The 27650-nt window shown below is 43.4% G+C and overlaps 1 protein-coding gene across 2 annotated transcripts in view; it reads right to left on the bottom strand.

Annotated features, from left to right (window-relative positions):
- SLC35F3 (solute carrier family 35 member F3) overlaps positions 1-15275 on the bottom strand; it is a 96435-nt gene extending 81160 nt beyond the window's left edge. The window contains exons 1-3 of one of the 2 annotated variants that reach the window (XM_081186224.1): positions 15105-15275; positions 13942-14171; positions 11385-11405 (exon numbers count right to left, since the gene is read on the bottom strand). In XM_081186224.1, coding sequence (XP_081042350.1) covers positions 11385-11405; positions 13942-14171; positions 15105-15157 — 304 coding nt within the window. In that variant the 5' untranslated portion in view covers positions 15158-15275. The remainder of the gene's footprint in view (positions 1-11384; positions 11406-13941; positions 14172-15104) is intronic. The other variant, XM_081186225.1, reaches the window with a different exon arrangement.
- Positions 15276-27650: the final 12375 nt, after the last annotated feature.

Here is a 27650-nt window from a genome sequence, read left to right as displayed (position 1 = left end):
TTGTCACAATGTTTTTAGCAAAAAGGAAACAAAGAAAAGTTAAATGTTCAACCATATACTATTAACAGAACAAGTTAGACTCCCACCCTCCAAAAAGGGCAAAGTTCTAGTATCACTTGGTGGACTCATTTTATGTGTAAAAAGCACTGAGCACATTTACATTCCCCTTTTTTAACAGCAAGCACGTCTGAGGCCATTATAATAAGCAAAACAAAATAATAAACAAGAAACAAAAAGAGCATTATCTAAAACTATCATTATTTTACATACTGTATTTGTTACAAGACAGAAAGAGAGGTGTTTATTGAGCTGAGGCAAATTACAGTAATTATTCCAATAAGTCGCCAAAGCATCCCATTGCTACAACAGTTCATTATTCGCAAAATCATTCCAGAATCATAACAATACAGTTAGCTTGTCCATTGCGACTACCAAGAGTGCTTTTTTCAATCACTGAGTTTTGATACAGACCATTAGATTTCCAGTGTTTTGCGTTAACAGCATTTTTGGCAAGTAACTTTAAAAAACCCAACAAGACTCCTATGCCTGCACACACCAGAATCTTCCAAGCAGTTAAACAAAACCATTAAGCAATCAGATATTGATTTGTTTGTTTTTGTGTTGCTGTTTTTAGTGTAAAGTGCTTTGAGTTTGTGGGGAAATTGTTTAAACATGTTTTAATAAACTTATTTCCGATTACTAACCTAACACTCTTCTCCAAAGTAATCAACTGATTGACCTGATCAGAAATTGCAAAAGGCCATAGAAATAACGTAATTCTTTAGTGGTTTTAATTCACCACAAGGGTAATTTTGATGGGACTAAAGAGCTTATACAGCTCTTGGTACACTGATAGGCTGCCACTAGCTCAATCAAGTTCCCTTTCCCCCTTTCTCATCCTGAGATTGCAACCTCAATCCAAAACACAACAAAACTGAATTAAATTATATTAGTTCAAACAAAAAAGTGGAAGAGAATTGTAGAAACAGCACACCAACATTTTCTTCTAGGACACATTAAACAAGGCATACACCACTAAACAAACATTTGAGGCTCTGTCCTACATTATTTCACAATTCTCTTGTTGAGGGTGAAAAGTGAAGAAGTTTTTAACAAGTCAGTGAATCCCGTCTCATGGGAAATTTGAAGGTGATGCAAGGAAAGCATATATATTAAGGGTAGCAATGTGAACAACAGGAATTCAGAAATGATGGGGATCAAGATGCCTCGTTTGCATATTTGAGTCATTACAATGGAGCTTGCATATCCTTGATCATTTATTTCTGTTGCTTTATGGATACAATATTCCGTGGCATGGTGTGTGTTTTTTAACCTTCGGTACCATATTCTATCTACCCTGTTGACTTATAGCTGCTATGAGTTATTATGGAGAAATCAAATGTAGGTGGACAAATCACAACTGGATAAATACTTGAAATCCATTCTGATAGTAAACTAAACTCCAGTAAAGACCCTGGGCTAATAGTGAGGTCTTTAACTGAAACAGAAAACCCAACCAAATCAGCACTATTCATCCCTCAGAAGGGAGCAAGTTCCAAACTTGGGGTGCCACTACTGAGCTGGAATCAGGACTGCGGTAATACAAAATGACTAACACTGCAACCCTACTCCTCTCTACTTAGAGGTCCCACCAGGGGTGGAGGAAGGGGTGTGTGGTGGGGGTAAATCGCCCCAGGTGTCTTCGCTGAGGGGGGTGACATTTGGTGTGCCGCCCACCCGTGACTCTATCCCAAGCCGTCGGGGGGAGCTGCACCGCTTTGCTGGTGACATTCCCCCCCCTTCCTCCTTCGTTTTGACAGCTGAGGGGGAGGCTTGGGAGTTGCGGGCGGGCGGTGCGGCTCGCTCCATCCCCAGCTGCAGGGCGCGTGTACCACTCTGTGCACCTGAGTGTCTATCCTGCACCTGGGAGGGCACCCTCCGTGCCCCAGCCCCCTCGGGAGCACACCCGCCCTGGGCAGCGCGGGCATATGCTCCACCACTGAGTCCCACCCACACTGTTCCATGAGGACTCCTTCTTACTGTTAAGGAGCCTAAATAAGCCACTGAGTTAGTTTATAAGGAAAATGGATAGTTTGGGAATGATTATATGTTTTGCAGTTCCTAGTTTTAGAAAATAAATGGGCTTTGAGCACTTACGAACTTAATCCGTTCTCGAGGTCCGTTTGTAACCGGAAACCGCTTATAACATGAGGCGTGGTTTCGCTAATGGCGCCTCCCGCTGCTGCTGCGCCGACGGAGAGCGATTTCTTCTTGCATCCTGGGGCAAAGTTCGCAGCAAGGGGCATCTACTTCTGGGTTAGTGGAGAACGTAATCCGAAGCATTTGTAAGGGGGATGGTACGTAACACAAGGTACCACTGTATATCTGACAATTTCATTCTTGATTGCTTTCAAGCATTTCTCTTTCACTGAGGAAAAGGAACTGCAACTCATACCATTATTATTTTTAAATGTTTTACCATTTTTAATATAGTAAAAGGCAGTACTTTATTATTGATTTCATTTCACTGAGGAACTCCATCCATGCAACACCCCAAAGCTACTAACAATAAAAACATCAACAATTAAACACATATAAAAACAATTTAAAATTCAGCAAAGAGACTGACTGGGATAAGAATCCGCACTTAAAAGGCTTGTTGAAAAGGAAAGCCTTCATGGCGGAAATGACTGGCAGAATCCAAGACCAGGGAGAAGAGTCGGTGGAAGAAGATTGGAAAAAATTTAAAGTATATTTACAGAAATATTGCAAAATTCATGAATGTTAGAAGGATGCTGGAATGAAGTTATATGGCTTTAGCAGAAATGTTATAAAGAATTAAATAAAAATAGATTGTTAATGGACCAAAGTGGAAAAATTAAGGTTACATTGTCTTAAGATAAATTATAGAACGAAAATTGAGAAAGATGGAAAGGATTTGCTGAAATAGCTAATTGAACTAGAATACAAAAAAGGGAGGTGTGAGGAGGTCGATGAAACAAGTAAATGAAAGGTAAAGACACGGAAATATTGGATGTGTTTTTAAATGTTTTTGTTTTTCTGGTTGTTTTTCTGTATTGTTTTTTCTTTTTTCTTTTCTTTTTTGATGTATTGTAAGGTATTGTTTTATTTTGTTTAATTTTTTATTGTTTCTTTCTTCTTTTTCCTGTAACTTTCAAACCTCTAATAAATATCATTTTAAAAAAGAAAAAGAAAAGGAAAGCCTTCAGTAGGTGCCAAAGAGACAACAGAGAAGATACTTCTCAGGTACTAAGAGATTTCCAAAGGGTAGGTACCACAACTCTAAAAGACCCAAGTCCTACATCATGCAGATTTCCTGATGAGAAGATACCTGCAGAAGGCTCTCTCTTGAAGAATGAAGTGATCAGATTGGTGTATAAGAGATGATATGATCATTTAGGTGTCCTGGTCCTAAGCTATGTATTTTTTTTTAAAAAAAAGATATTTATTAAAAGTTTTTAAGATATAACAAGAAAAAGGAAAAATAAACATACAAAATAAAAAACAGTTAAAAACACACATTGATTTTCAATAACATATCTTCCATACACTTATTTCCTCGGACCTCCTCATACCTCCCTTCTTTGTATTCCAGTTCGATTTGTTAGTTCAGCAAATCCTTACCATTAAACTTTTACCCATTTGTAAAAAAAATTCATATCTCTTAAAACATTACAGCTGGAAACCACTTAGTTTCTATCCAACATCCTTCTAACATTCATTAATTTTACAATGTTTCTGTAAGTAGTCTTTGAATTTCTTCCAGTCTTCTTTCACCGACTCTTCTCCCTGGTCTCAGATTCTGCCAGTCATTTCTGCCAATTCCATGTAGTCAATCACCTTCATCTGCCATTCTTCCAGGGTGGGTAGATCTTGTGTCTTCCAATACTTTGCAATAAGTATTCTTGCTGCTGTTGTTGCATACATAAAAAAAGTTCTGTCCTTCTTTGGCACCAATTGGCCAACAATGCCCAGGAGAAAGGCCTCTGGTTTCTTCAGGAAGGTATATTTAAATACCTTTCTCAGTTCATTATATATCATTTCCCAGAAAGCCTTAATCTTTGGGCACGTCCACCAAAGGTGAAAGAATGTACCTTCCGTTTCTTTACATTTCCAACATTTGTTATCGGGCAAATGATAGATTTTTGCGAGCTTGACTGGGGTCATGTACCACCTGTATATCATTTTCATAATATTCTCTCTTAAGGCATTACATGCCGTAAACTTCATACCTGTGGTCCATAACTGTTCCCAGTCAGCAAACATAATATTATATCCAACATCCTGTGCCCATTTAATCATAACAGATTTCACCGTTTCATCCTGAGTATTCCATTTCAACAGCAAATTATACATTCTTGACAAATTCTTAGTTTTGGGTTCTAACAGTTCTGTTTCTAATTTTGACTTTTCCACCTGGAAGCCAATTTTCTTATCCAAATTATATGTCTCCATTGGTCCTAAGCTATGTAGGGCTTTATACAACAGTACCAGCACCTTGAACTAAGCTCAGTAGCTAACTGGCAGCCAGTACAATTCTTTCAGCAGCATTGTGACATGGTGGCAACACTCTGTCCCAGTGAGTATTCAAGCCATTGAATTTTGCACTAGCTTCAGCTTCTTGGCCAATCTTAGGGCAGCCCTACATACAGTGCATTACAGCAATCAAATCTGGGGGTTATGAAAGCCTAGATAAAATAATAGAATTGAAGAGTTGGAAGGGACCCTGAGAGTCATTTAGTCGAACATCCTGCAATGCAGGAATCTCAACTAAAGCATCCATGACTGATGACTATCTAACCTTTGCAGGAGAGTCCAGCACCTTCTAAGAGAGTCCGTTCCACTGTCAAACAGCTCTTACTGTCAGAAAGTTCTTCCTGGTGTTTATTTGGAATCTTCTTTCTTGTAACTTAAAATCATTGGTCCGGCTTCTATTCTTCCATGTGACAACCCTTTAGAAATTTGAAGATGGCTATCCTATCTCCCCTCAGTTTCCTCTTTTGTAGGCTAAACATATCCAACTCCATCAACCATACCTTATAAGGCTTGGGATATCAAAGGCTATGATCTGGAACTCTGAATGTGGACTGCAGCATCCCAAGGCCTCTCATATATTCCATCAATGATGCTATGATTGGCAACACAACACTCCAAGTTACTGCATGCCAATCCAAAGCTCTCTGCTTTTCCTTCTGGGCCATCCTGTATCCTGCCCTTCACAACACCTGTACAATTAGAAACAAGTATAGGTGTGACCTGCAAGAAAATGTTGCAATATGAAGTGGTACTATTCAAGCGCCCATCCATGCTCTCTTCCAGGATTTTAGAATTCTTCCCTTGGTTTTCTGTTCCTTCATCCAGTGTCCCATAGCTTAAAGGTCTAATTTGGCTGTTTTGGGTTCTCCATCCTTATGCTCCCCTCTCAAAGTGTTTTGGTTTTTTAAAAACTTCTGCCAAGTTACTTCATACTTCCTGATACCTCCCCTCTTGTGCATGGATGGTGCCATTTTGGCAATATAAGAAGCCTTACATCCGGAGGCTCACACTGCTCATGAAGAAGAGTGGAACCCCCAAGTGAAAAAATATAGCCCATGCGTGCCCATTATCTCCAAGCAGCAAGCAAAGGTATGCAGAAGAGGAACAGATGGTTCAAAGCTCTTCCCTGCCCTCTTGCTTACTCTAAACAGCTGCATCATTTTCCAGCCTCTGCATCCTTATTTTATTGTGTCTATAATCTGAGCCATAATACTGACATAGCTAAAGGCATACCTCACCTAAAATACTTATTCGCATGAACAATATTTAGGATTGAACCTATAATAAAAGTGAGTAATATCTTTATGACAACTCCCAATACATACACTAAAGAACCCTTAAGTTTAGTATAAGCTAACACAGTTGAGCTATATGCAGGAAAAACATATATGGCAGAACATTACTAGAAAGGGAGGCAGCTACATTTTTTCTGCTATCTGAAGAGGTCCTCAATGAAACCATAGTGTATTCAAAAGCACACAAAGTGTATTCAAAAGCACACAAAAGCACAGTGCTTGAATTTCTGCATTCCCTACAACTATCAGATTCTCAGATAGATCAGCAACAGCCTGCAGGCTACTTTCCAACAGGTGGCAGATGGAGAAGCCGTTTGCTTCTCAGGCCCAGGTGGCAGAAGACCAGTGTAGATTACTTCCATCCCTGCATGACCTACAGTTTAAAAACAATCTAATAGGGAATCTCCAGAATTATGAATTATGGTGCTGGAGGAGACTCTTGAGAGTCCCATGAACTGCAAGAAGATCAAACATGTCCATTCTTAAGTAAATCAGCCCTGAGTGCTCACTGGAAGGACAGATCCTGAAGCTGAGACTCCAATACTTTGGCCACCTCATGAGAAGAGAAGACTCCCTGGAAAAGACTCTGATGCTGGGAAAGATTGAGGGCACAAGGAGAAGGGGACAACAGAGGACGAGATGGCTGGATAGTGTTCTCGAAGCTACCAGCATTAGTTTGACTAAACTGCGGGAGGCAGTGGAAGACAGAAGTGCCTGGCGTGCTCTGGACCATGGGGTCACGAAGAGTCGGACACAACTAAACGACTAAACAACAACAATCTCCAGAATTCAATGCACACTGTAAAAACTTTTTCATAAAGAAATTTCTAATTGCCTTCAAAGTTTTAACGTGGAATCATATTATGAGGATTCATGCCATTTTCATGTTTTCTTGCTTAGATAGCAATCAGATTAATGTTCTACTACATGCAAAATAGTGGGCACAGTACATGCCAGGAATGTGACAGAAAGTAGTTAAGGAACACAAATTGAACTATGATTGTTCTGTGCTTATTAAATACTATTAGTTTAATACCTCAATTTTAAACATTTTAACTTGGAAGTCTCATTGATTTGGTGGATCCCAATCAACCTTTCAATCTATCTTTATTGTGGTCAAAAACCAGACAGGTGGGATCCTAAGAAGTATGATATAACATGCCAATTCCTTTATAAAACTTGACTGAATTTATTCCATTATTTTTTTTAAATTACCTTCCCTCCATGTATATTACACTAAGCTAGTGGTTTCTTAGAGAAAATTTGCATTCTTTGAGTTATAGTCTGAATGACCACTAGCATGATAAAACATTTTTCAAACCCAGCAGAAGACTGACCAGTTTTGGAAGCACATGGCTCAGACCCATATAAAAAACAATCACATATGTTGCCACTTATTTATGCCCAACTCACAAACTGAATTCATTACAGCCCAAGCTAATGTAAAAAAACAACAACTGATACTTGAGCACGCCACATATACCCTTTCTAGTCTACAGTTCATCCAACTCCCAACAACTCAAAACAGACAAGTTAGTGGTCACTTGCAGAACTGCACCACAATGCCAGCTGTTCCCAATCATGTTCCTCCCTCTGTGCTCCCCTCCTCTGATTTCCACTGTATATTCTCTGTACAATATAGCTGTGTAATCACAGAAAGGTGAACATTGCTTTTCCCACAGCTAATTTCTGCATAGTAATTCTGATGGTTGTGGTTAAGTGCAGGTGATTCTTAAAAGGTGAAAGATTTATACGATCTGAAGAGAAACCAGAGTCCGCGACCAGAAGGAGGAGGAATATCAGGAAGAATGGAATAAATTTAATGATTATTTAGTTAAATTTGTTAAGTTAAACTAACCGGAAATAGCTTGCAGATACTTAATGGGCTTAGGATTTTATTTATGTTAAGTGATAAATTAATATGTTTAACTCTATAAGGAGAAGATTTAAGGATGTTAATGTTTAAGTTAAATTTCAAAAAAATTGGGATTTGGAAAACCGTTACAAGGACATGCAATGAAATTCAACCAAGGGGAAGCGAGGAAGTCATTTAACAAAGTTAATAACTGTAATTTTCAATAAGGCTATGATTTATGTTTGTTATGTTTGTTTGTCTTGTGTGTTTGTTTGTTTGTTTGTTTGTTTATAATATTGTAAAAACCAATAAAAAATTTTGGGGGAAAAAGTGCAGGTGATTCTTTGTTTTTCTCAGAACACATAGCACTTTTCAGGTGTAATATGCAAAACATATCTCAACAATATGATGAAACATTTGCATAGCTTTGAATTCAAAGCTATGTAAATTCAAAAGCATTGCTACCTCTTCTTTAGTCATAACTTCTGCCAAATTAAACAGATTCCAAGAAACAGATGCCATTAAAATATTGCTGTGGAGAATTAACATTGCACATTAAGCTTTGGTTACAATTAGCATTCAAAGACAAATTTTAAATCCCAGAAAGCAGGTTATAATTGAGCCACGGATGTGATCTTTCTTACTTCAGCAAGTCTACCCACAGTTGCTCAACATGAAGTCAATTGGACTATTAGTCATCGTGTCAGAAAGGAGCATTAACAACTAGCTCAGAAGCTGGCCCTCCCTTAAGGTCCAATCTGGCAGAAACACCAATAAAGATATTTCTCTTAATGGGCAATAGGGCCATTCATGAGACAAGGTACCACTCATTTTAAGACTGAAAGAACAAAGCCTGCAAGGCAGTAATTACTGCAGAGGTACAAGTAGCAAGCCAGTTTTTGCCAACAAAGCAAACAACACTTTATCCAAGAAGTTATAAGTTCTTACGTATCTTCCAGCAACATTTTTAATAAACTGTAACTCTTTATGAACAATTATAAAATCCTGCACAGCACACTTTCAACACTTCCTCCTTCACGATAATGGGTCAAAACCAGTATATCAGCTGCATCAAGCTACAGCTACATATCAAGGCACTCGGTAAAAACAACCACTCACAATCCTTTAGAATATCCATCCCTTCCAGTGCAAAATTCCAAAACTGTGAATGATATTAGGATAAGATAGATTTCAATTGTAAACAATTGCTCCCCCTTTTACTATATTTTTATTAAGTTTCAAAACAGCCTGGATAGCTCTGTTGGTTGCAGCATGCTGCTGTTGCAGAGAGATGCGGAATGCAGGGAACATGGCACATTTTCAGGTGGACATTATCCAGTATTTTCCTTCCTGCATCTCCTGGATTGGCATTTCTGTCAAGCTGGTTCTCAGCTGTCATTCAAAGTTTCACTATCATCTACTTTCACCATATTTTTGTTTGAAGGGCCCGTTTAAGTGGGGTGGTGGATGATATTAATCTCCAATAATCCCAAGAGATCTCTAGCACCTTTAACATTGGAGGTGGAAAGCACTGTAGTCCCTTGCATGACAATCATCCAAATTGGGAATCCCCAGTGGTATTTTACACACCCTCGTGGAGGCAGCACGTACATGGGCATAGCTCCCAACGTTCTGAGGTTTTCTCCAGGGAGGACTTGAAGGGTCGTGATGGGCTGCTTGTCATGGGAGGTGTCTTTCAGAGGCCTCAGTAGCCTCTAGACTTCTTCCTTTCTTGAGAACCATGCAAAACAAATGGCCACATCTCAGGGGAGTGAGTACTCTCTTGGGCTTAGGGGCTATTGCACAATAGGAACAAAGCCACACACAGAAAATTCAAGCTCTGAAAGGAGCATTTTGAAACAACCCACTAAAAATTCCTCAAGACTTTAATTCTACCACCTCTCAAAAAGTGAAAATTAACCCGGCAAGGGAAGCCTCTTTTGAAGATCAAAGTCAACCAGTAGGGCACAGGTTTTATACGTCTACTGAGGCCAAGGTGAACCCCCCCCTTTAATTATGGCTCAAAGAAAAATATTCCAGTGTCATTGCAATGGTCAAGATCCAGATTACCAAAAGTGATTTGGGCACTGACTTTGAGGGCTAGAGATCAGATGTGTCAGGAATATCACCCACACAAACACCAGTTTTGGGAACTGAAACTCAAGCTGAGTCCAGCAACCATAGGAATCTGACACTTTGAACCTAAAACCATGGGTAAGCAAACTAAGGCCCGGGGGCCAAATCCGGCCAAATCGCCTTCTAAATCTGGGCCGCGGATGGTCAGCATGTTTTTACATGAGTAGAATGTGTCCTTTTATTTAAAATGCATCTCTGGGCTATGTGTGGGGCCTGCCTGCTGTTTTTAGATGAATAGAATGTGTGCTTTTGTTTAAAATGCATCTGTGGGTTATTTGTGGGGCATAGAAATTCATTCAGAAATGCACCCCCTAAAAAAAAATATAGTCCGCCCCCCCCACAAGGTCTGAGGGACAGTGGATTGGCCCCCTTGCTGAAAAAGTTTGTTGACCCCTGTCTAAAACCCTTCAGCCAGGATGCCCAGAGACTATAGTCCAGGATCCAGGAACCATCACAGAACCAGCATCCTTGCTCCTCACCCACACACAAAAGGCCTTGTGTGCCATCTGTTCACCACCACAGGCAATGTGCTTGGCAACAGAGACACAACAAAATGTCAGGCTCCAGGCCAGAGATTTGCTCCTTAAAGGATCTCCATTTTCCAGTAAGGGGGCAGAGCCTGGTGAGGTGGTAGTCAAGCTGAAAAACTACATGAGCTCAGCAGCTAGTCCTTCTAAGAAGAAGTTGTCTCCACCAGAGTTTCTTCCCTGAGGCCTGTCCAAGGTACTGAAAGACTTGTTTCTGACTACTTTTGTTTTCTGACCTATGGCTTCCAAGTGGGTACAAACTCCTTGCTGGTCAGTCCCCTGCTCTAAACTCATACTAGCTAGCTTCAGACTCTCCTATGGACTCATCTTTGCCAGGAGTGTACAGCAATTACACAGATCTTATCTGTTTCCATTGCCCTACTCCCTCAAATAAGTGAAGTGCTGCATTAGCAAGACGTCAGCCCCACAGGATGCATTATAGTGGTCCATTCATATTACAAATAGTGTGTAAGATATTGGGCAGGTCCCTGTACATCAGGAAAGGGCGCAGTAAAAATGATAGGTAGAAGCAGTAACCAAGAATTCTTAGAATCCAAGCTAAGAAAGGGTTGAAAAGATCCCCTATAATGCACAACTACTCAATTAAAAGAAGGCAAATCCCATCACTGGGTTTTTTCTCTCCAAGGATCCCCAACTGTCATCACTTATGCCTCATCTGCATTCAGTTGCAACCTATACATCCTCATCTAGTCCATTGCAGTTGCCAGACACTGGCTCACGGGAGAGCTTTAGCTCCTGGATCTTGATAGAAAAACAGAGCTGGGTATCATCAGCATGTTAATGACATCCAACTCCAAAATATTAAACAGTTTCAGCCACTGACTCCATGCAGATATCAAAACAGAAACTTGTGACACTCCACAAGCCATTTTCCAAGGGATTGAGTGGTTATTTAATTTGAATAAAGCCCTGTTTCCATATTTCAGAGCTGAGAGGGCGGGCTCTTGAACAACCAAGCTGCACCATTATTGAATGCAGAAATTCCAGACTTACCTCCTGGTAACATGGCATCTTCTGAACCAACATGTTTGGAGAAAGGAAAATGAGAAGAATGAATATGTTTCCTCCTGGACAACTCAGGAGGCATGTTATTGTGATGTCACCATGCAAATGCAGAAAATTCATAACATGGAATTTGGCACCCCTTACAGATGATTCGTAAAATGGAGCAGGAGGGGGAACCTTCCTGTCTTTTTGTATGATAAACACACAAAATAGGCACACTGTAACAACCATCAGTGCCCTGAGATATTAGAGAAATATTTTGTCAGACTTTGGAAATATGAAAACATGAATCATGATCAGTGTAGTGTAATACATTGTATTGATTATTGTACACATTTATAGCACAATCCAATACAACTCTTCTCAGAAGTCCCATTAAATTCAATGGGGCATACTTCCTCGTAAGTGGGTCTAGGACTGCAACCTGGTAGGAACTCCAGCATTAACTAGTGGTGGTGGTTGTTAAAAGAATCCTATAAGAATTTGTTATTATAATAATTTATGATTTATTCCCCACCCATCTGGCTGGGTTTCCCCAGCCACTGTTCAATATATTCTTTAATATATTCTCACAAATACAGATTTAACCCCATCCATCACGAGTAAACCTAATCACTTTATTACATTAATGGTATTAAGAAATAAAGAACTATACCTTAGCACCAAAATTAACATACTGTATTGGCCTGAATATAAGCCTCAGTTTTTTCTCAAATTCCGACCGTGAAAAGTTAAAGTGTGGCATATATTCTTGACATTACAGTATGCAGCCAGGAGCACAGGGCAAACAGTGCCAGGAACGAAGCAAAGCGGTGCCTGTCCCTCACATAGTCCCCCATCCTCTCCTCCCAAGGTCAGGAAGAAAGGGAGAGAGCGAGGAAGGGGAAAGGCCACTGGCAATGGAGCGTGGCTCCCCCCCCCCCAGCGCCCATTATGCAGCCAGGAGCAGTGAGGAGTGGAGCAGCTTATACTCCAGATTTTTTTCTCCCCCCCCCTCCAATTTTAAAGGTGCGGCTTATATTCGGGTGTGGCTTATATTCAAGCCAATACAGTAAGTAGCATTATGGCGGCATCCTAACCATGTCTATTCAGGAGTAACTTCAATGGTGTTTACTCCCAGGTGAGTGAGGTTAGGATTCAGGCATGAAAGTCCACTTTGCTTTGATGAATACTGCTACATGCAACCCCAATCTCAGACCAGTGAAAGATTCCAGGGGTCCAAGCACCTACCCAGGGTCTGTGTTTCCTTTTGGAAATGAGGCACAGCGGAGACTGTGGTGTCTTTATGATATATGGTTTATTTACACATATATACCACCTGAGCCTACAACTGAGGGGTTCACAGCATTAACACACCAAAAAGGTCTTGTATTTCTCATGGTTGCAGCCTTGGATCCAAACAGAAATCAGCCATGGCTCTCTGACCCTCTGCTCTAGCTTGCTGCCTTTCACAGCCTGCAACCGTTTCCCTCCTAGGTTACATCACCACCAATTGCAATCCTAAACTCTCCACTCTGCTTTGTCTCTGCTAATTATCTCAGAGCTCAGGGAGGGGGAGAGTCTGACACAGATTCTTCACTTTGTTACCAGCCCATTTCATTTGCTCTCCCTTTAATGGCCTGTCTCTCCTAAGGAAGCTGGCCTGACTTATATTTTAATCATTGCTTGATTCATGGTTTTAGGGAAGTCTAGCACCCTAAACTCATAATAATACAATATGTGCAAATCTGTTTAGAAGTTGAAAACAATTCATTAAATCATCCAGCTGTATGACATTTTCCTGATCAGTTCCCTGTATTGAAGACAAAAGCTTCTTTTGCCATTTAATCTAACAATTTTTATTCGTAAAGAAGCCCTTTATGCCACAGTGACATTTCATAAAATTCGCATTTGATCCAAGCTTGACCACTAAGCTGAAATCCTTTCCTAAATCTGAAGAATTATATGTTTTATATAATAATCACCACAGTGCCCCCCCAAGACAACCGGAAAGTTCAGTTGATCTGCATTTAACTCCTCATGTCCCCACATCCTTTTGAAACAACACACACACAGAAAGAGGGCAAGTTCACCCCCACCCACCCATCTGTTATCAGTCTTGCTATACTGACACAAAAATATAAAATGCATGGCATATACATAAGCGTGCAATGGGTCAGTGCATCTGGCTGTTAACCGAAAGTTTGGTGGTTCGAGCCCACCCAAGGACAGCTGTGGGCAGGATTGCAGGGAGCTGAAAGAGACGACCCTGGGGGTCCCTTCCAACTCTACAATTCTATTATTCTAAGACAGCTGTGGAAAAGAACTTGACAATAAACTAGCCAAATAACAAAGGCCATCTCTCATCTACTTTGATAATACAACCCACTGATTCCTAGAAGAGGAAACAAGGGGTTAATTCCAGAGTACAACCTGAATCCTCCCCAGGCAGTTTGAGAAGGTTCCTTGTGACAGAAAGTTGAGGACTGTGTGTGTGTGTATGTGCAATATAGAGAGAATGGTGACTGCTGCTGTGAAGGAGGCAGGGAATAAACAAGGGACTTACTTTTGTAGCTGGCAGCCCAGGGCTGATAGCCGTAGTAGCCAGTAATCCGTAGAATCCTTTCCTCAATGGAGGTGAGCCCCACGGTCGCACTGGTGAGGTCTTCCACAGATCGGGACCATTTCAAATCCTCTTTGATCGCCTCATCCACCACTAGGTATTTCAGCTGCCGGAGTTGAGGGCTGATGTCTGACAGCCTCCTGGGGCTGACGTCTGGAGATCTCCTCATGCCACTAGAGGCAGAGACAAGAGAGGTGGGTGAGGAGAAGGTACGGCAAAGGCGAATGTAATAAATGCAAACCCTCCCGGGAACAAGGTGTTAAGAATGCAACAAAGAGGAATAGAGGCAGCTGCCTTAGAATCCCAGAATTGTAGAGTTGGAAGGGACCCCCAAGGGTCATCTAGTCCAACCCCCTGCAATGCCTTATGTCAAGCCCCACCACCAGTCCACCTAGCTCAGTATTGCCTACACGGACTGGCAGCGACTCTCCAAGGTTTCAAGAAGGCGTCCTTGCTACCCCTACCTGGAGATGATAGGGATTAAACCCGGGACCTTCTGCATGCCAAGGCTGCGGTCCTTCCCCGCTGAGGGCACTGGGCACAAAGCGCAAACCTCAGGCGAGTTCTACTACTATTTCGCTTAGTACAACGATTTGTAGAGGGGTTTCCCCCCCCCCCTCAGAAAACGTGGTCTACTTTGGTCTTCTGTCAATAGGCGCCGAGCCCCTCCTCCTGCGAGCCCGCCCGGACTGAGCCCAGCGCGACGCCGCTCTCCGCGCACCCCGAGGGGCTCGAAGCTGCCGCGAGGGAGCGCGCCTTCCTCCTCCGCTCCCCGCCGAGCTGGCCAGGAAAGGCTCCGGGCGAACTTTCCGCCTTTCCGCGCCAAAACCACCACCTCCCTTCTCCACACAAACACGCCGCTTCCTCCGCTTCTCAGACCCAGCGAGGAGGAGAAAAGACGAGCGCGGCCGGGAGAAAGTGAGCAGCAAGCAGGAGGAGAGGCTGAAAACTTTGCTCCCGGTGTCCCTCGTCCTCCCTCACCGGGTTGGTGCCAAGGCGCAGCGGCGGCCCCCCGGGAGAAGGGGAATGGCTGCGTGAGGGAACCTTTGCTGCGCGCGACGCCCCCCACGCCCAGCCCCCCGGCGCCCCCCTCGCCCCCCACTCACATGGCGACGGTCTTGCCCCTGGCCGTGCCGTTGGGGAACTCCCGAATCCCCATAGGGAAGAGCAGCGGGGGAGTGGGGGCTCCCAGGCTTCAAGGAAGGTGCAGCCGCCCCGGGCTGGCGGGCTGGAGAGACGGGGCGGCGGCCCCCGCGCGGGTCGCCAAGGCGGGAAGAGGAAGGAGGACGGAGCCGGAGCTAGCGCTTGCCGCCGCTGCCACCGCCGCGCAGGCACGGAGTTTGGAGCGGCCGGCGAAGAGCTGCTGCTGCCGCCGCCGCCGCATGAGAGTCCGCCTGCCTGAGTCCCCAGCGCGGGCGAGGCGTCGGCTCCCGGCTGCAACCTGCTGTCCGTGTCTATTGCCGCTGCTGCTTGCTGCTGCTGCTCGCCGCCGCCGCCACCTCTCCAGCAGTGAAGCGAAGGAGGGAAGCAGCGCTCGTCGTCGCCCCCCTCGCAGGCAAGCGCCGCTCTCGCTCGCCTCTTCTCGGGGGGAAATGCCGCGCGCCCCTCAGGGGGAACCCGCTCGCCCTTCTCCCGCTTTCCCTCCGCGCGGTGAATGTGGCGCGGCGGCCGACAGGGGGAGCCCGTGCGCACTTCGTGGGGAGGGGGAGGGAGCGAGGCCGCCATAGAGAGCGGCGCCCCTCCTCCTGGCTTGGGAAGGAGGCAGCGGCTGGGAGGCAGGCGCCCTCTGCGAAGGCTCGAAACACACTTCTCAGATTAGTTTCTATTTGATCTCAGCGTGGAGCGGGTTGTATATTCTTGAAGAGAGAAAGGGGGTTTTATGCGTTTATTTCCAAAGCGGTAGGAGAATTAGCTCGCGCAGCAATACCAGTCAGTCCTTACATTTGTTATTGGTGATGAGGATGATTTTGGAAGGGGAAAAAGGGGGGGGGGGAGGAAGAAGGGAAATATTACGGATCGAGCTCCTTCATAAGTAGTGGCGGCCCTGAGTGAGGTAGCCGCATTTTGGGTGTCAGGAAAGGGCACCAAGTGGTTAGTCATTTAGTTAGCTGTAATTGTGTTTTTTACGACCCAGGAGCGGAGAGGTGCTTGTGGGATTTTCGGCCTCAGGTGCCAAATTGACTTGGCTGGCCTTGGGTACTGTGCATCTTGTCTTGGAGGTGCAGAGAGAGGAGATTTGCTGTCCTGCTGCAAGCAGCAAAATGTCTTGGGCCAACCTGCTCTGTGATTCAGCCATTTGTCATAGCAAAGAGCATCCAAGGTGGCAGAACACCTTTATTGCATGCAAAATAAATGGCCCAAGTTCAATACCTGGAAACTCCAGGTAAGGTAGGGCTCCTGTCTGAAACCCTGGAGAGCGACTGCCACTCTGTACTGGGCTACTGAAGGGTCAATGGCAGTTTCCTATGTTCCTGTCCCCCCTGCCCCCACCACTCCATGCCTCTTGAGAAGGAGGGAGAATGAGAATGATCTTCAAAATGAGGGTCAATTGAAATCAGCCCAGGAATGCTTACTCAATCAGCCAGTTTTTGTGAAAATCCAAATGGGAGCTTTGACCTTGGGATCTTTCTACTGCTTCTTCTATTACATGACAAATAATGACAGCAAAGCCAAAAGCAGAAGCCCCATCAAGAGTCAAGGTGAGGCAGCTGCCTAAGCTCCCGATTGTGCCATTAAAGGAGGCAGAATGAACCCGATATAGGCAAGTCTGACCCAGAATGTTTTGTGATGTTCTCCTGCCCAGTCTCCACTGAAATTAGTGTGAGCTGCTCAAGAACATGGTGGTGCTATATTCACAACTAGGAACATAGAAAGCTGACTTCTACTGCATCTAGCTCAGTACTCACTGGCTGGGAGGAGCTCTCCAGGGTTTCAGCCAGGGATCTTTTCCCAGCCCTAACTGGAGATGCTGAGGATTGAAGCTGAGACATTTGGCATGCAAAGCAGATGGTCTACAATTTTTGGGTCTTCATCAACTTTCGGGGTGTTCTGGTTTTTACTTTTTGAAATATGGCAGCCCTAGCTGTGGATAATTTCAATGGGGATGCCTTACAGCAGGCGTAGGCAAAAGACAGATTGGAACCTACTGGCAGATCTCTGAGCGTGCAGTAAATTGGTAAGGGTTTCTGAATCCCAGCTGTTTTACAACAAAATGGCTTTTCCCACCTAAAGTAAGATGCTGAAATGAAGAAAGCTGGATAGGAGAAGGGCTGTAGGCTGGTGGTGCAGAGCACATGTTTGCATGCAGAACGCCCCACCTTCAATCCCTGGCATCTCCAGTTAGGGTTGCGTGATCTTCCTGCCTTAAATCCTGGAGAAACACTGCCAGTCAGTTTGGGCATTGCTAGGCTAGATGGAGCAATGGTATGACTCAGTATAAGGCAACTTCCTATGTTAACTCTTGTGTGTAAGGACTGTAAGTGGAAACCAAATGGTTCTCCTTCAACTCCCCCCCCCCCCGAGGTACCTTCCAAAAGAATAGGAGGGGAGGGTGCAAATTCACTCTTCCCTCCCATAATGCCCACACCATCTATTCCGGGGAGTCCCAGCAATCCAGAACAGATTGGGACACAGCAGTGTGGGGGTGCGGGTGGGCAGAGAATCAGCAAACATTCCCTCCTCCCTCTTCCATTAATAGTCACTTCAGCTGGAGCAACTGGATACAACTCTGTGAACTCAGTACAGTTATAATACTGTGGGAAGGGTGTTATTTATTCAGAATGCATTCAGAGACATCCTGTTTTGTTTTTAAACTATGGCTGTGGTAGAATGAGCTTGGAGTTCTAGAAAGAACAAAGACGATCAGACAAGCCTGAAGTCTGCACCCATGCAGGTATGGCCATTTTAAATCCCAATTCACAAGCTTGTATGCAAAGGGCCAAATATTCCAAATATTTGCTGCAAAAAGCTGCAGGCAATGGTGGATCCCTGTCTACTAATGTGTTACCTGCATGGTATACATTTGCCATAGCAATGCATTACTGTTTTAAGCATTCTAGGAGTACATTTAGAGCATTACAGGCTTACACCAAAAACGGGGTGTGTGAGGTGGACACCCTTGCAAAACAAGTGCAGCTGATCCAGGTAGTATCTTTTAACATGGCTTGTCTCTCATAAGCATTCTGTTTTCCTGATAACAGTGCAGTCTCCCGGGTCCTGTGTGATTTACATCCCTTGCTGCTTTGGGATCAATAACACCAGAAAGATTAAAAAGCTGGTGAAAGCAAGAAAGCCTATATAGCAACTTCTTGATATGCTGCTCATGGAGGAAGGTGAGAATGACCCTAAAGTGTCATTCTGCAGCCCGTTTGTCTCTGATAGCCATCAAATACAGCAGCCTCTCGAATTCAGTTTCAGCAGCAGCCTGGAACTTGGTCTGAAGCAGAGGCAAGCATCTCAGTGGAGATGGGGCTGAGCTTGAGACAGGGTTGTGCCTCTTCGTTCCTGATACTTGGTTGCCAAAACAACATTGCTGGGTGGGGGGGGGGCAGCACTCACCCAATTTCTTCCCTCTGCAAAATTATGAAAGGCATTCGAGTCCTCGTCTGCTTCTTTTGCTTTTGTTCCTCTATAATGCACCATGCGTATTGGTGATGCATTACAGAGGAACAAAATGTATATTCATCTGACAGTTCCTTATTAACGGAGGACTTCTGGTTTTTTTTTAACTGTCCAGCAAACGGCAAACAAAATCCATCCAAACATGACCTTAGCACTCGGAAAATGAGACAAGATTCATGCATGTATCACATCTAGTGGCCAGACTGCATGTTACATTAAATGTGCAATTGCATTTAATGTACAGTGGTACCTTTGGTTACAGACGCTCCAGCTTACAGACTCCGCTAACCCAGAAATAGTACCTCGGGTTAAGAACTTTGCTTCAGGATGAGAACAGAAGTTGCATGACTGTGGCGCAGTGGCAGCGGGAGGCCCCATCAGCTAAAGTGGCACCTCAGATTAAGAACAGTTTCAGGTTAAGAACAGACCTCTAGAACGAATTAAGTTCTTAACCCGAGGTACCACTGTACTGTATATCTATTTTGGGTTTTGCCTGTAAATCTTTGCTGAAACAGCAAACTTGTCTAGTAGGGCCCACTGGGAGTTGTCCAAGGTCCTGATATTCCTGGCCTGACCCATTGGAGCCTCCAATAGTCATTCCCACTTTCTCTGTAGGCCTCATGTCCCAGCAGAACAGAATAATACCCCTCTCTCCATACACCACCATCCCAATCCCCCTCCCATACTATGACACCAGAAAACCCATAAGACAGACAGTTACATTGAACATGATTGTATATTTAACATAACATGTAGTTTGGCTCTCAAATGGGAGATGTGATATAAAGGAGCCTAGCTGGTCTAGCTGATCAACAAGGTACTTGTGTGTACCAAGAGATCAGGAAGGCGAAGAGGATAATTTTTTTATTATTTTTACTTGTAAAGAGATACGTCATGTGGCGCCATCCCTTCCTTTTTCCTGGCTGTGTGAGTCCTCTACTAAAGTGTAAGTTCTTTCCACCGGCAGTGTATAGTTTCTCCTGGTTCAGCATTCTTATGAACAGAGGTATATACAACTAATTGGCGCAGTGAAGTGAGACACTGGTTCAGCTCACATCTCTGTCATATTCTGTTCGTCTTGTTCCTCTGACATGGAGAAAAACAACAAAACTTGTCATCGTCATGCAGGATAGAGTTCTACATTTTAACTCTGGAAAGATTCATTTACCTGATTTCAAGGGGATGAAGTTGTAGAACACATTAACTGTGATCTGCTTGAAGGGCGGGAGTAACTGATGGGCAACAAAAATGCCCAGTTCAGAAGGAAAATTAAAAGGATCCTATAAACATAGAGTTGGCAGGGGGGGTCTGAAAGGCCGTCTACTCCAACCCCCTTGCCAATGCAGGAAATCTGCTCCAGCATCCATGGCAGGTAGCCACTCAGCTTCTGTTTAAAAACCTCTAATGATAGGTTTATTTTATTTGATTGTTAGAGGTTTCTTGTAGCATGTAAGTATGTATGAGGCAAGGGGTAATGTCTTGATCATCTTGCTTGTGAAAACAGAAATAATAGAAGGTGGATCAATCTGTAGTTATTGGTCTTGTTAATAAACATGGTGGGGATGACACAGATCTAAATTGGTACGCTTAGACCTGGATGGATCTCTACCTAGTGTTTTATTTTGATGGTTGCAAAGTAAGTATTTCAAAGAAACAGCAGAAGAACTATCAATACACTATGTATCAATATTTTCTCTGGAGCCCAGAATCATCTGGCTATCCTTCAGGATCTTTAAGGAGGCATTTCTTTGAAAATGGCATTGTTCATGTTCATCTTTATGACTACACTACCTGTTCTACAATACATTCACCTTCATTCACTTTGGCTTGTCAATGTTTTCCCCAGGAAGCAAACATTTTTTCACCAAATAAATGAGTCAACCTAGAGGCGGATAGTATGATTGGCATGACAATTTAGATGTGCTTAGACCAGTGTCAGAAGATGCATTATGTCATCTTACCTACGTTCAGCAGTACATATGCAGAGTAAAGACAACGGACTAAGTATATTCCTTTTACTCTGCACTGTGCATGCCATTAATGTAGGACAGGACAAAGGAAGCTACTTTAAAACAGAAGATATACTATGCCCAATGTATTTTTTACATGTGAAATACAAAATAGTTAATGCAAAAGTCAAGGAGTTTCATATCCAACACTCCTGATTCCCAATTAAGGCTACAGCAACACAGTCCAAAGCAAACTGCCACGAACGTCCTATTGAAACCAATACTACTTACCTGTATTTCCAAGACAGGCTTCTTATAAAATATTTATATTTAGAATTGCAGCCTGATCTTTTCAGAGAGGTCTCACTGAGTTCATTGGGACCTATTCCAAGTAAATGTGCACAGGATTGCAGGCTCCAAGCCCAACACCTCCAGTTCTTTAGATGAGTGAGCCATATGTGGTTTCTTTGCTGAGGCATGCCACAATACTACACGTAATATAAAAGTTATTTCCGCTAAAGGGACAGAGAGCTTTTGGCTCTCCAGATGTTGTTGCATTCCAACTCTTAGAGATTTTAAAATATTAATGGTTTATAAATGCTTTCAAATAAATAAGGGCATAAGAAGAGCCTGCTGCATCAGGCCAATGGCCCATCCAGTCCAGCATCCCGTTCTCTGGCTAACCAGATGCCTTTAGGAAGCCTGCAAGCTGGACATGAGCACAGCTGCAGTCTGCTCACTGGTGCTTCCCAGCAACTGCTACTCAGAGGCATAATTTCAGATGACATGGTCCATGGTCTGGGATTATGCGAGTTGTAATCCAGCAGTATCTGGTGGGTCATAGACTCCCCATCCATTTTCAATTCATTCACCTGGATGAGTATTTCCTGTTATCACTCCAAGATACCAGGCAGCCCCCCCCCAACCTTCTACCCAAGAGCCTTTCTCAGGAACTGATGGTTATTGAACCTTGTACCTTATACCTTGTAGCATGTGTTTTGATAGTTTATTGCCAAGCTCTAGATTTGAAAAATATTATTAAATAATTTCGTCAACCGTTTAATCCAACGCTATTTATTGAGAATCAGTTGAATTCCCATTTTTTATGGATAGAGGCTTTAAAGTAATAAATAGTATTGATTACTGGCAATGGTCATTTTTGTGCCAATGTGAGTCATAATATTTGTGAGCGTGGGGCTAATTGAATAACCCAGCAGCACTGGCTTGCTGCTATTGCTCTGACTTCAGACATGGCTAAACTGAAGCAACTATGTATGAGTTTCATTCAAATATATATATAATGTGAACATTCCCAACCCTTTGTTCAAAAGAACCCTCCTTGCTGTCCCCTGGCACTTTAATAGGAATGGCATGCTCCTCTCTGCCATTCTTTTCTCTTGCCACAAGACTCTACACCAGTGTTTCCCAACCTTGGGTCTCCAGCTGTTTTTGGACTACAACCTCCATCATCCCTAGCTAGCAGGGATGATGGGAATTGTAGTCAGAAAACAGCTGGAGACCCAAGCTTGGGAAACACTGGTGTACACCCAGGACCCTCCTGCATCCCCTGTATAATGCACCTTTTCATTTGCTTGAGGTTAAGGGAAAGATGTTTCTCAATATCTCAAATAAAAAGTGATAATACTTCAGCCATTATGAACCTTTAGAACAAAAGGGAGAACCTACATCCCTCCAGAAGATTTGGACTCCCAACTCCCATCAGCCCCAGCCAGTATGGCCCATAGGAACGATGGGAGTTGCAGCCCAACGACGTTCGGAGGGCCATAGATGCCACACTGTTCTCAGAAGAAGGATAAATAGATATATGCTAGAGGTGTGCAAAGGATTTGGATCAATCCTAAACCTAGAGCAGGAGCACAGCCAGTTCAAACAGACATGGGGCATATCAAAGCCAAAACAGGATCTCTCCAATGCTGCCTGTACCAAAGTTCACTTTGTGGTGCTTCAGATATCCAGATTAACAACACACCTAAAGGCAGTGTGTCTTCAAAAACTGAAACATTTCTTCCCAAGCTTGCCATATAAAGAAAGTGCCAGGGTGGGTATAGAGAGAAGATTTCTGCAGCAGACAGGTCTAGCTGTGAATAAGAGGGAATTATTGTGCCAAGGCTCTCCAGTCAGAGTGCTGGGGTATCGCCTTTCTCTTGTCTATCCTGTGCTCCTTGCTAGTTCTGCTAGTGATGCTTGCTTGGGATGCTGGATCTTCAAGTCCTTTTTTTGTCAGCGCTGCATGTCAAAACACTCCTGTCAAATCAGCTTTCCACTTATTAGTTGTTATGACCTTTGGCGCCAATTGAGCGGAAAACAAGCTTAAAGTGGTTCACTAGTGAGAAGGCCCTCTGCCTGGTTCCCTGTAACGTTGCTTCTCGCAGTGAAGGAAATACCAGAAGACCCTCGGAGGAGAACCTCAGTGTCTGGGCTAAGCGATGTTGGGTGGAATGATTGCCTTAGTATGATGCTGAATTCCTCCCTGTGTCTTGAGGACGGTGTACACTCCTGGTAGTGGCAGTGCTGCCATTTTCCTAGATAGGCAGGCTGGAGGCAAGGTCAAAGCTACATGAGCACACCCAGAATTTGGCAGAAATCCAATATTTATGAAGTGTGAACACTCTCAGAAACAAGCTTTTTTAAAAACAAGGAAGACATCTCTCTGTTTCTGACATTTTTCTACAGCGGACAAATTTTCTATCTTCCAATGTGTTCACATTAAAGGGACAATAGGAAATTAATTAAGTGTAAATATTTGTTGACTGAGAGATGTTTTCTGTATAAGAAGGCAGGCTTATGCAATGTAAACTTGTGAAGATGTTCCAGAAGGCCTGTAAACTCCATCTTGGTCATCAAGGTTACCCCGGGACCAATTGGTAGTTGTGGCAAGAATGAGCTCATATATGTTTATTCACTTGCTTTGATATTTGCTAATTGGCTTGCTTTGATGCTGTGCATATCTGTTGGCCTGGGATGCTAGGCTCTGACCATAAAAATTGGATGTTTGCCACCTGTGCAAACTAAGTTGCTCAGTTACAACTTATTACTAAACTGAAAACTATGGAGAGACTTTGTCTGTACAGAGATATTGGATTCTTGTCTCATTACATATGCTAAAGCTATTTTTGGTCATCTGCATACTATCCCTTGCTTTTTCCTATAGGACTAATTGCAGTCATTAACAGTCATCAACAGGTTTACCATACCCATTCCTACTACCCTTCTGAGAAAAACCCCACCCCACCCTCCCACTATATATAAGGGTCTGGTGACTTCTGTTTCAGTGTATCTGAAGAAGTGTGTGTGCACACGAAAGATTATACCCAGAAGAAACTTAGTTGGTCTCTAAGGTGCTACTGGACAATTTTTTATTTTTTTTAAATTTATTTCGACTGCATCGGACCAACACGGATACCTACCTGAATCTGCCACCTCTGCAGGTGGACTAATAGGAGGTTCTGACCAAACTGACATATGCTTAAATTTTTTTTTTTTGTATAAGTAATGTATAAACATTTTCTCAGGTACAGACGAGTCATGTTTCAATGTCCGACCTGAATCTGTAATGGCAGCACAGGTTACGATAAAGCACTAGAATTGATCACTCTAGCATTTTTGACATCATTCTTTGGTAACCCTACACCAAACCACTCTCAGGGGTCGCCCTTTAGCAAAATGTAATCATACTGCAACCATATTGAAGCAAGTTCTTGGTTCTCTGAGAAAATCCTTCCAGGAACATTGTGCTGGAGTCCAAAGAAGTTATGTTTTAGGTGCATTGAATCTGTTGCTTGAAAGTTCTTACGGATTCTGAGCACAGACACCAGTGAGCGAGATACACATGCTGCAACTCCCTTTTCTGCACAGCTACTAAGGGAACGGGAAGCAGGGCCTCTTTCCCACCATAATCTCCATTTGTGGGGTCCACCACCACCATTTAGTTTTGGAAAACAGCTTTCCACTGATTTGATCTTTTTGCCTGTCAAACAAAAAAATAAAAAATAAAACGCCGAGATGCCTCATTAACATGCTTGGCACTGAGCTGCATTGGCAGCAGCCTGCTCTTGTTCTGCCAAAGGGCACAGGCTGTGGAAATTCAGGAAGCTTCAAATCATGTTTGTTAAAGTTAAGTCAGGAGCAGGTGACCTTCTGAGAGGACCTTGATTCTAAGGTATCCTGATGTATTTTCCCTCCCCTACCACTACAGAAGGTGCTTAACAGGCAGAACAAAAGCAGCAAATAGCAGCAGAGTTTATTATTTTGGTTATTAAAAGCATCTTACTGAAATTCACGTCTGGTGTATTTTCTTTGCCCATTAAGATCAAAATGCAAATTCAAAACCTCCCACCAGTAATCCTCTCGTGATTAGTAATGTGTTTGGCGTGCATTGAAGCCAATAATATTATAATCTTCACATCCCAACTCTTAACTGCTACACTTAAACGTATAAAAATAAAAGTTAAGCTGATCCTCCAGTTTGATGCCCATATGTCTAAAGGATCTTTCCTTCTGAAAGACCATTAAGCCTGATTCACCTATCCATGTACATCACTTGATTAAGAAGGGTATCAGGAAACTGGAACAGGTCCAGAGGAGGGTGATAAAGATGGTGAGGGGCTTGGAGACCAACTACTCTTATGAGGGAAGGTTGAAGGAACTCATTTAGCTCGGAGAAGAAGCAATTAAGAAGAACAGGCAGCCTCAGTTTCTCCTTCATTAGTGAATTTTAAGCAGAGGCTAGATGGTCATGGAAGCTGTATAAGTGAGTTTCCTGGATTGTCAGGAAACGTTGGAGTAGATTAAATCTGAGGTCCTTTCTAACTCTATGATTCTACACTCAACATTTAGACCAGGTTCAGATACAGACATTCTCAAACGCTTCATGCAAGCTCAGGTGATTAGAATGTTTCCTACCCACTGCAAGTCATGTTTTAAAATCTTTAAAAATAATAATGATAAGCCCATTTCCAGGCAGAAAGTGTTGGTTTTGACCTATAAAGCCTTAAATGGCTCAGGACTGCAATACCTCAAGCACCGACTCTCCCCATATGAACTGGCCCAGACCTTGCAAACATTATCTGAGGCACCTGAGATCCCATGTGCTCTTGCCACGACTTGGCAGAGACAGGGATAGGCACTGGGCTTTTGTAACAATATATTTACCCTAGGCACCAGGCAATGAAACATTCCAGGCCTTTTAAACTGGGGTGTGTGAGTATTGTTTTGGTTTGTTATTGTGGTATGTATTTTTCTGTTTTTATATTGTAAACTGCCCTGTGATCTTCGGATGAAGGGCAGAATATAAATTTAATTAAAAATAAGTATAAGTATAAATGGTATCCAGCTTACCTTTTACAATTTATGACTTTACTTTTTATCATCATTATTTTATTATCATTTAGATAGTGTTTATGTTATTTGAAGTGCTACGTTCTTGGTAACATTGCCTCAAAGTAAAGCTTCAGTCCAGAGATTTTTACCTAGCACAGATGACATCGAAATTGAAATTGAAAAAGAAAGATAATTTAGAGCTACTTGAAGGAAAGTCATTTCCGTAGCTAGTACCCCAACAACATTAGGTAAAGGGACCCCTGACCATTAGGTCCAGTCTTGACTGCCTCTGGGGTTGCGGTGCTCATCTCGCTTTATTGGCTGAGGGAGCCAGCGTACAGCTTCCAGGTCATGTGGCCAGCATGACTAAGCCGCTTCTGGCAAACCAGAGCAGCGCACAGAAATGCCATTTACCTTGCCAACCAGAGCGGTACCTATTGATCTACTTGCACTTTGACATGCTTTTGAACTGCTAGGTTGGCAGGAGCAGGGACCGAGCAACGGGAACTCACCCCGTTGCGGGGATTCGAACCGCCGACCTTCTGATCGGCAAGCCCTAGGCTCTGAGGTTTAACCTACAGCGCCACCTGTGTCCCTACCCTAACAACTTTAAAAACCTTTTAAAAATGTTACAGATGCTTTTTGCTACCCTAAAGGTAAAGTAAAGGTAAAGGTACCCCTGCCCGTACGGGCCAGTCTTGACAGACTCTAGGGTGGTGCGTTCATCTCACTCTAGAGGCTGGGAGCCAGCGCTGTCCGCAGACACTTCCGGGTCATGTGGGCAGCGTGACGAAGCTGCTCTGGCGAGCCAGCACAGCACACACGGAAACGCTGTTTACCTTCCCGCTATAAAGCGGTACCTATTTATCTACTTGCACTTAGGGGTGCTTTCGAACTGCTAGGTGGGCAGGAGCTGGGACCGAAGGACGGGAGCTCACCCCGCCATGGGGATTCGAACTGCCGACCATGCGATCGGCAAGTCCTAGGTGCTGAGGTTTTACCCACACTGCTACCCTAGCTCACTGCAAACAGTACATTAACCCAGGCGAGTACTCAGTTCAACCACCCCTGGCTGCAGTTATGAAGAATGAACATACATATCATAGGCAGAACTGCTGCTGGGATATCCTAGGGCTGAGTCATATTTCACTGAGGGATTGGACCTTTGCTGTGTGCGCTCCTCAGTGTGGAATTCATTTCCTCCCGACATGCACTTCTCCTCCTCTCTCCTAATGAGAAAGAAAGTGGCTTCTTAGATGATATGCAGATTCCTTTCCAACTCTGTGATCCTGTGTTTGTGCTAGAAAACTATGATGGTTTAGAAATGCATGGCAGAAAAGTATTTTGTCTTAACTCACACCTTTTCACTGATCTCAGCAATTCCGTTCCAGACAAAAATGTGCCTCTTGATGAGATTGTGGGATGGGAGTCTTCAATCAACATTGCACTCATAATAAATCATACATAACAGGCCTCCCAGACTCTCTCTACTATCAACACTGAATTCGTAAATTATGTAGGAAGAGCAGAGGAAGAATAAAGCTCTGGATCCCAGCAGGCCAAAAAGAGAAGAATGACCTGTGGCTAGAATGAGAATGTCGTGCCTGATTCTGTCACCGGTTTGTAAACACAGCTGGCTCTGCATTCCAGCAACAGCTCTTTAGCATTGATTCACGGTTCATGGAGCAAATGCATCTGCTTCCTTTTTATCACCTAATGCCGTGGCTAAACACCTTCATCTCC

Source organism: Podarcis bocagei (assembly GCF_964188305.1).
Source record: "Podarcis bocagei genome assembly, chromosome: 3".
Lineage (NCBI taxonomy): Eukaryota > Metazoa > Chordata > Lepidosauria > Squamata > Lacertidae > Podarcis > Podarcis bocagei.
The sequence above is the reverse complement of the archived record's forward strand: the minus strand, read 5'-3'. Positions and strand labels throughout refer to the sequence as shown.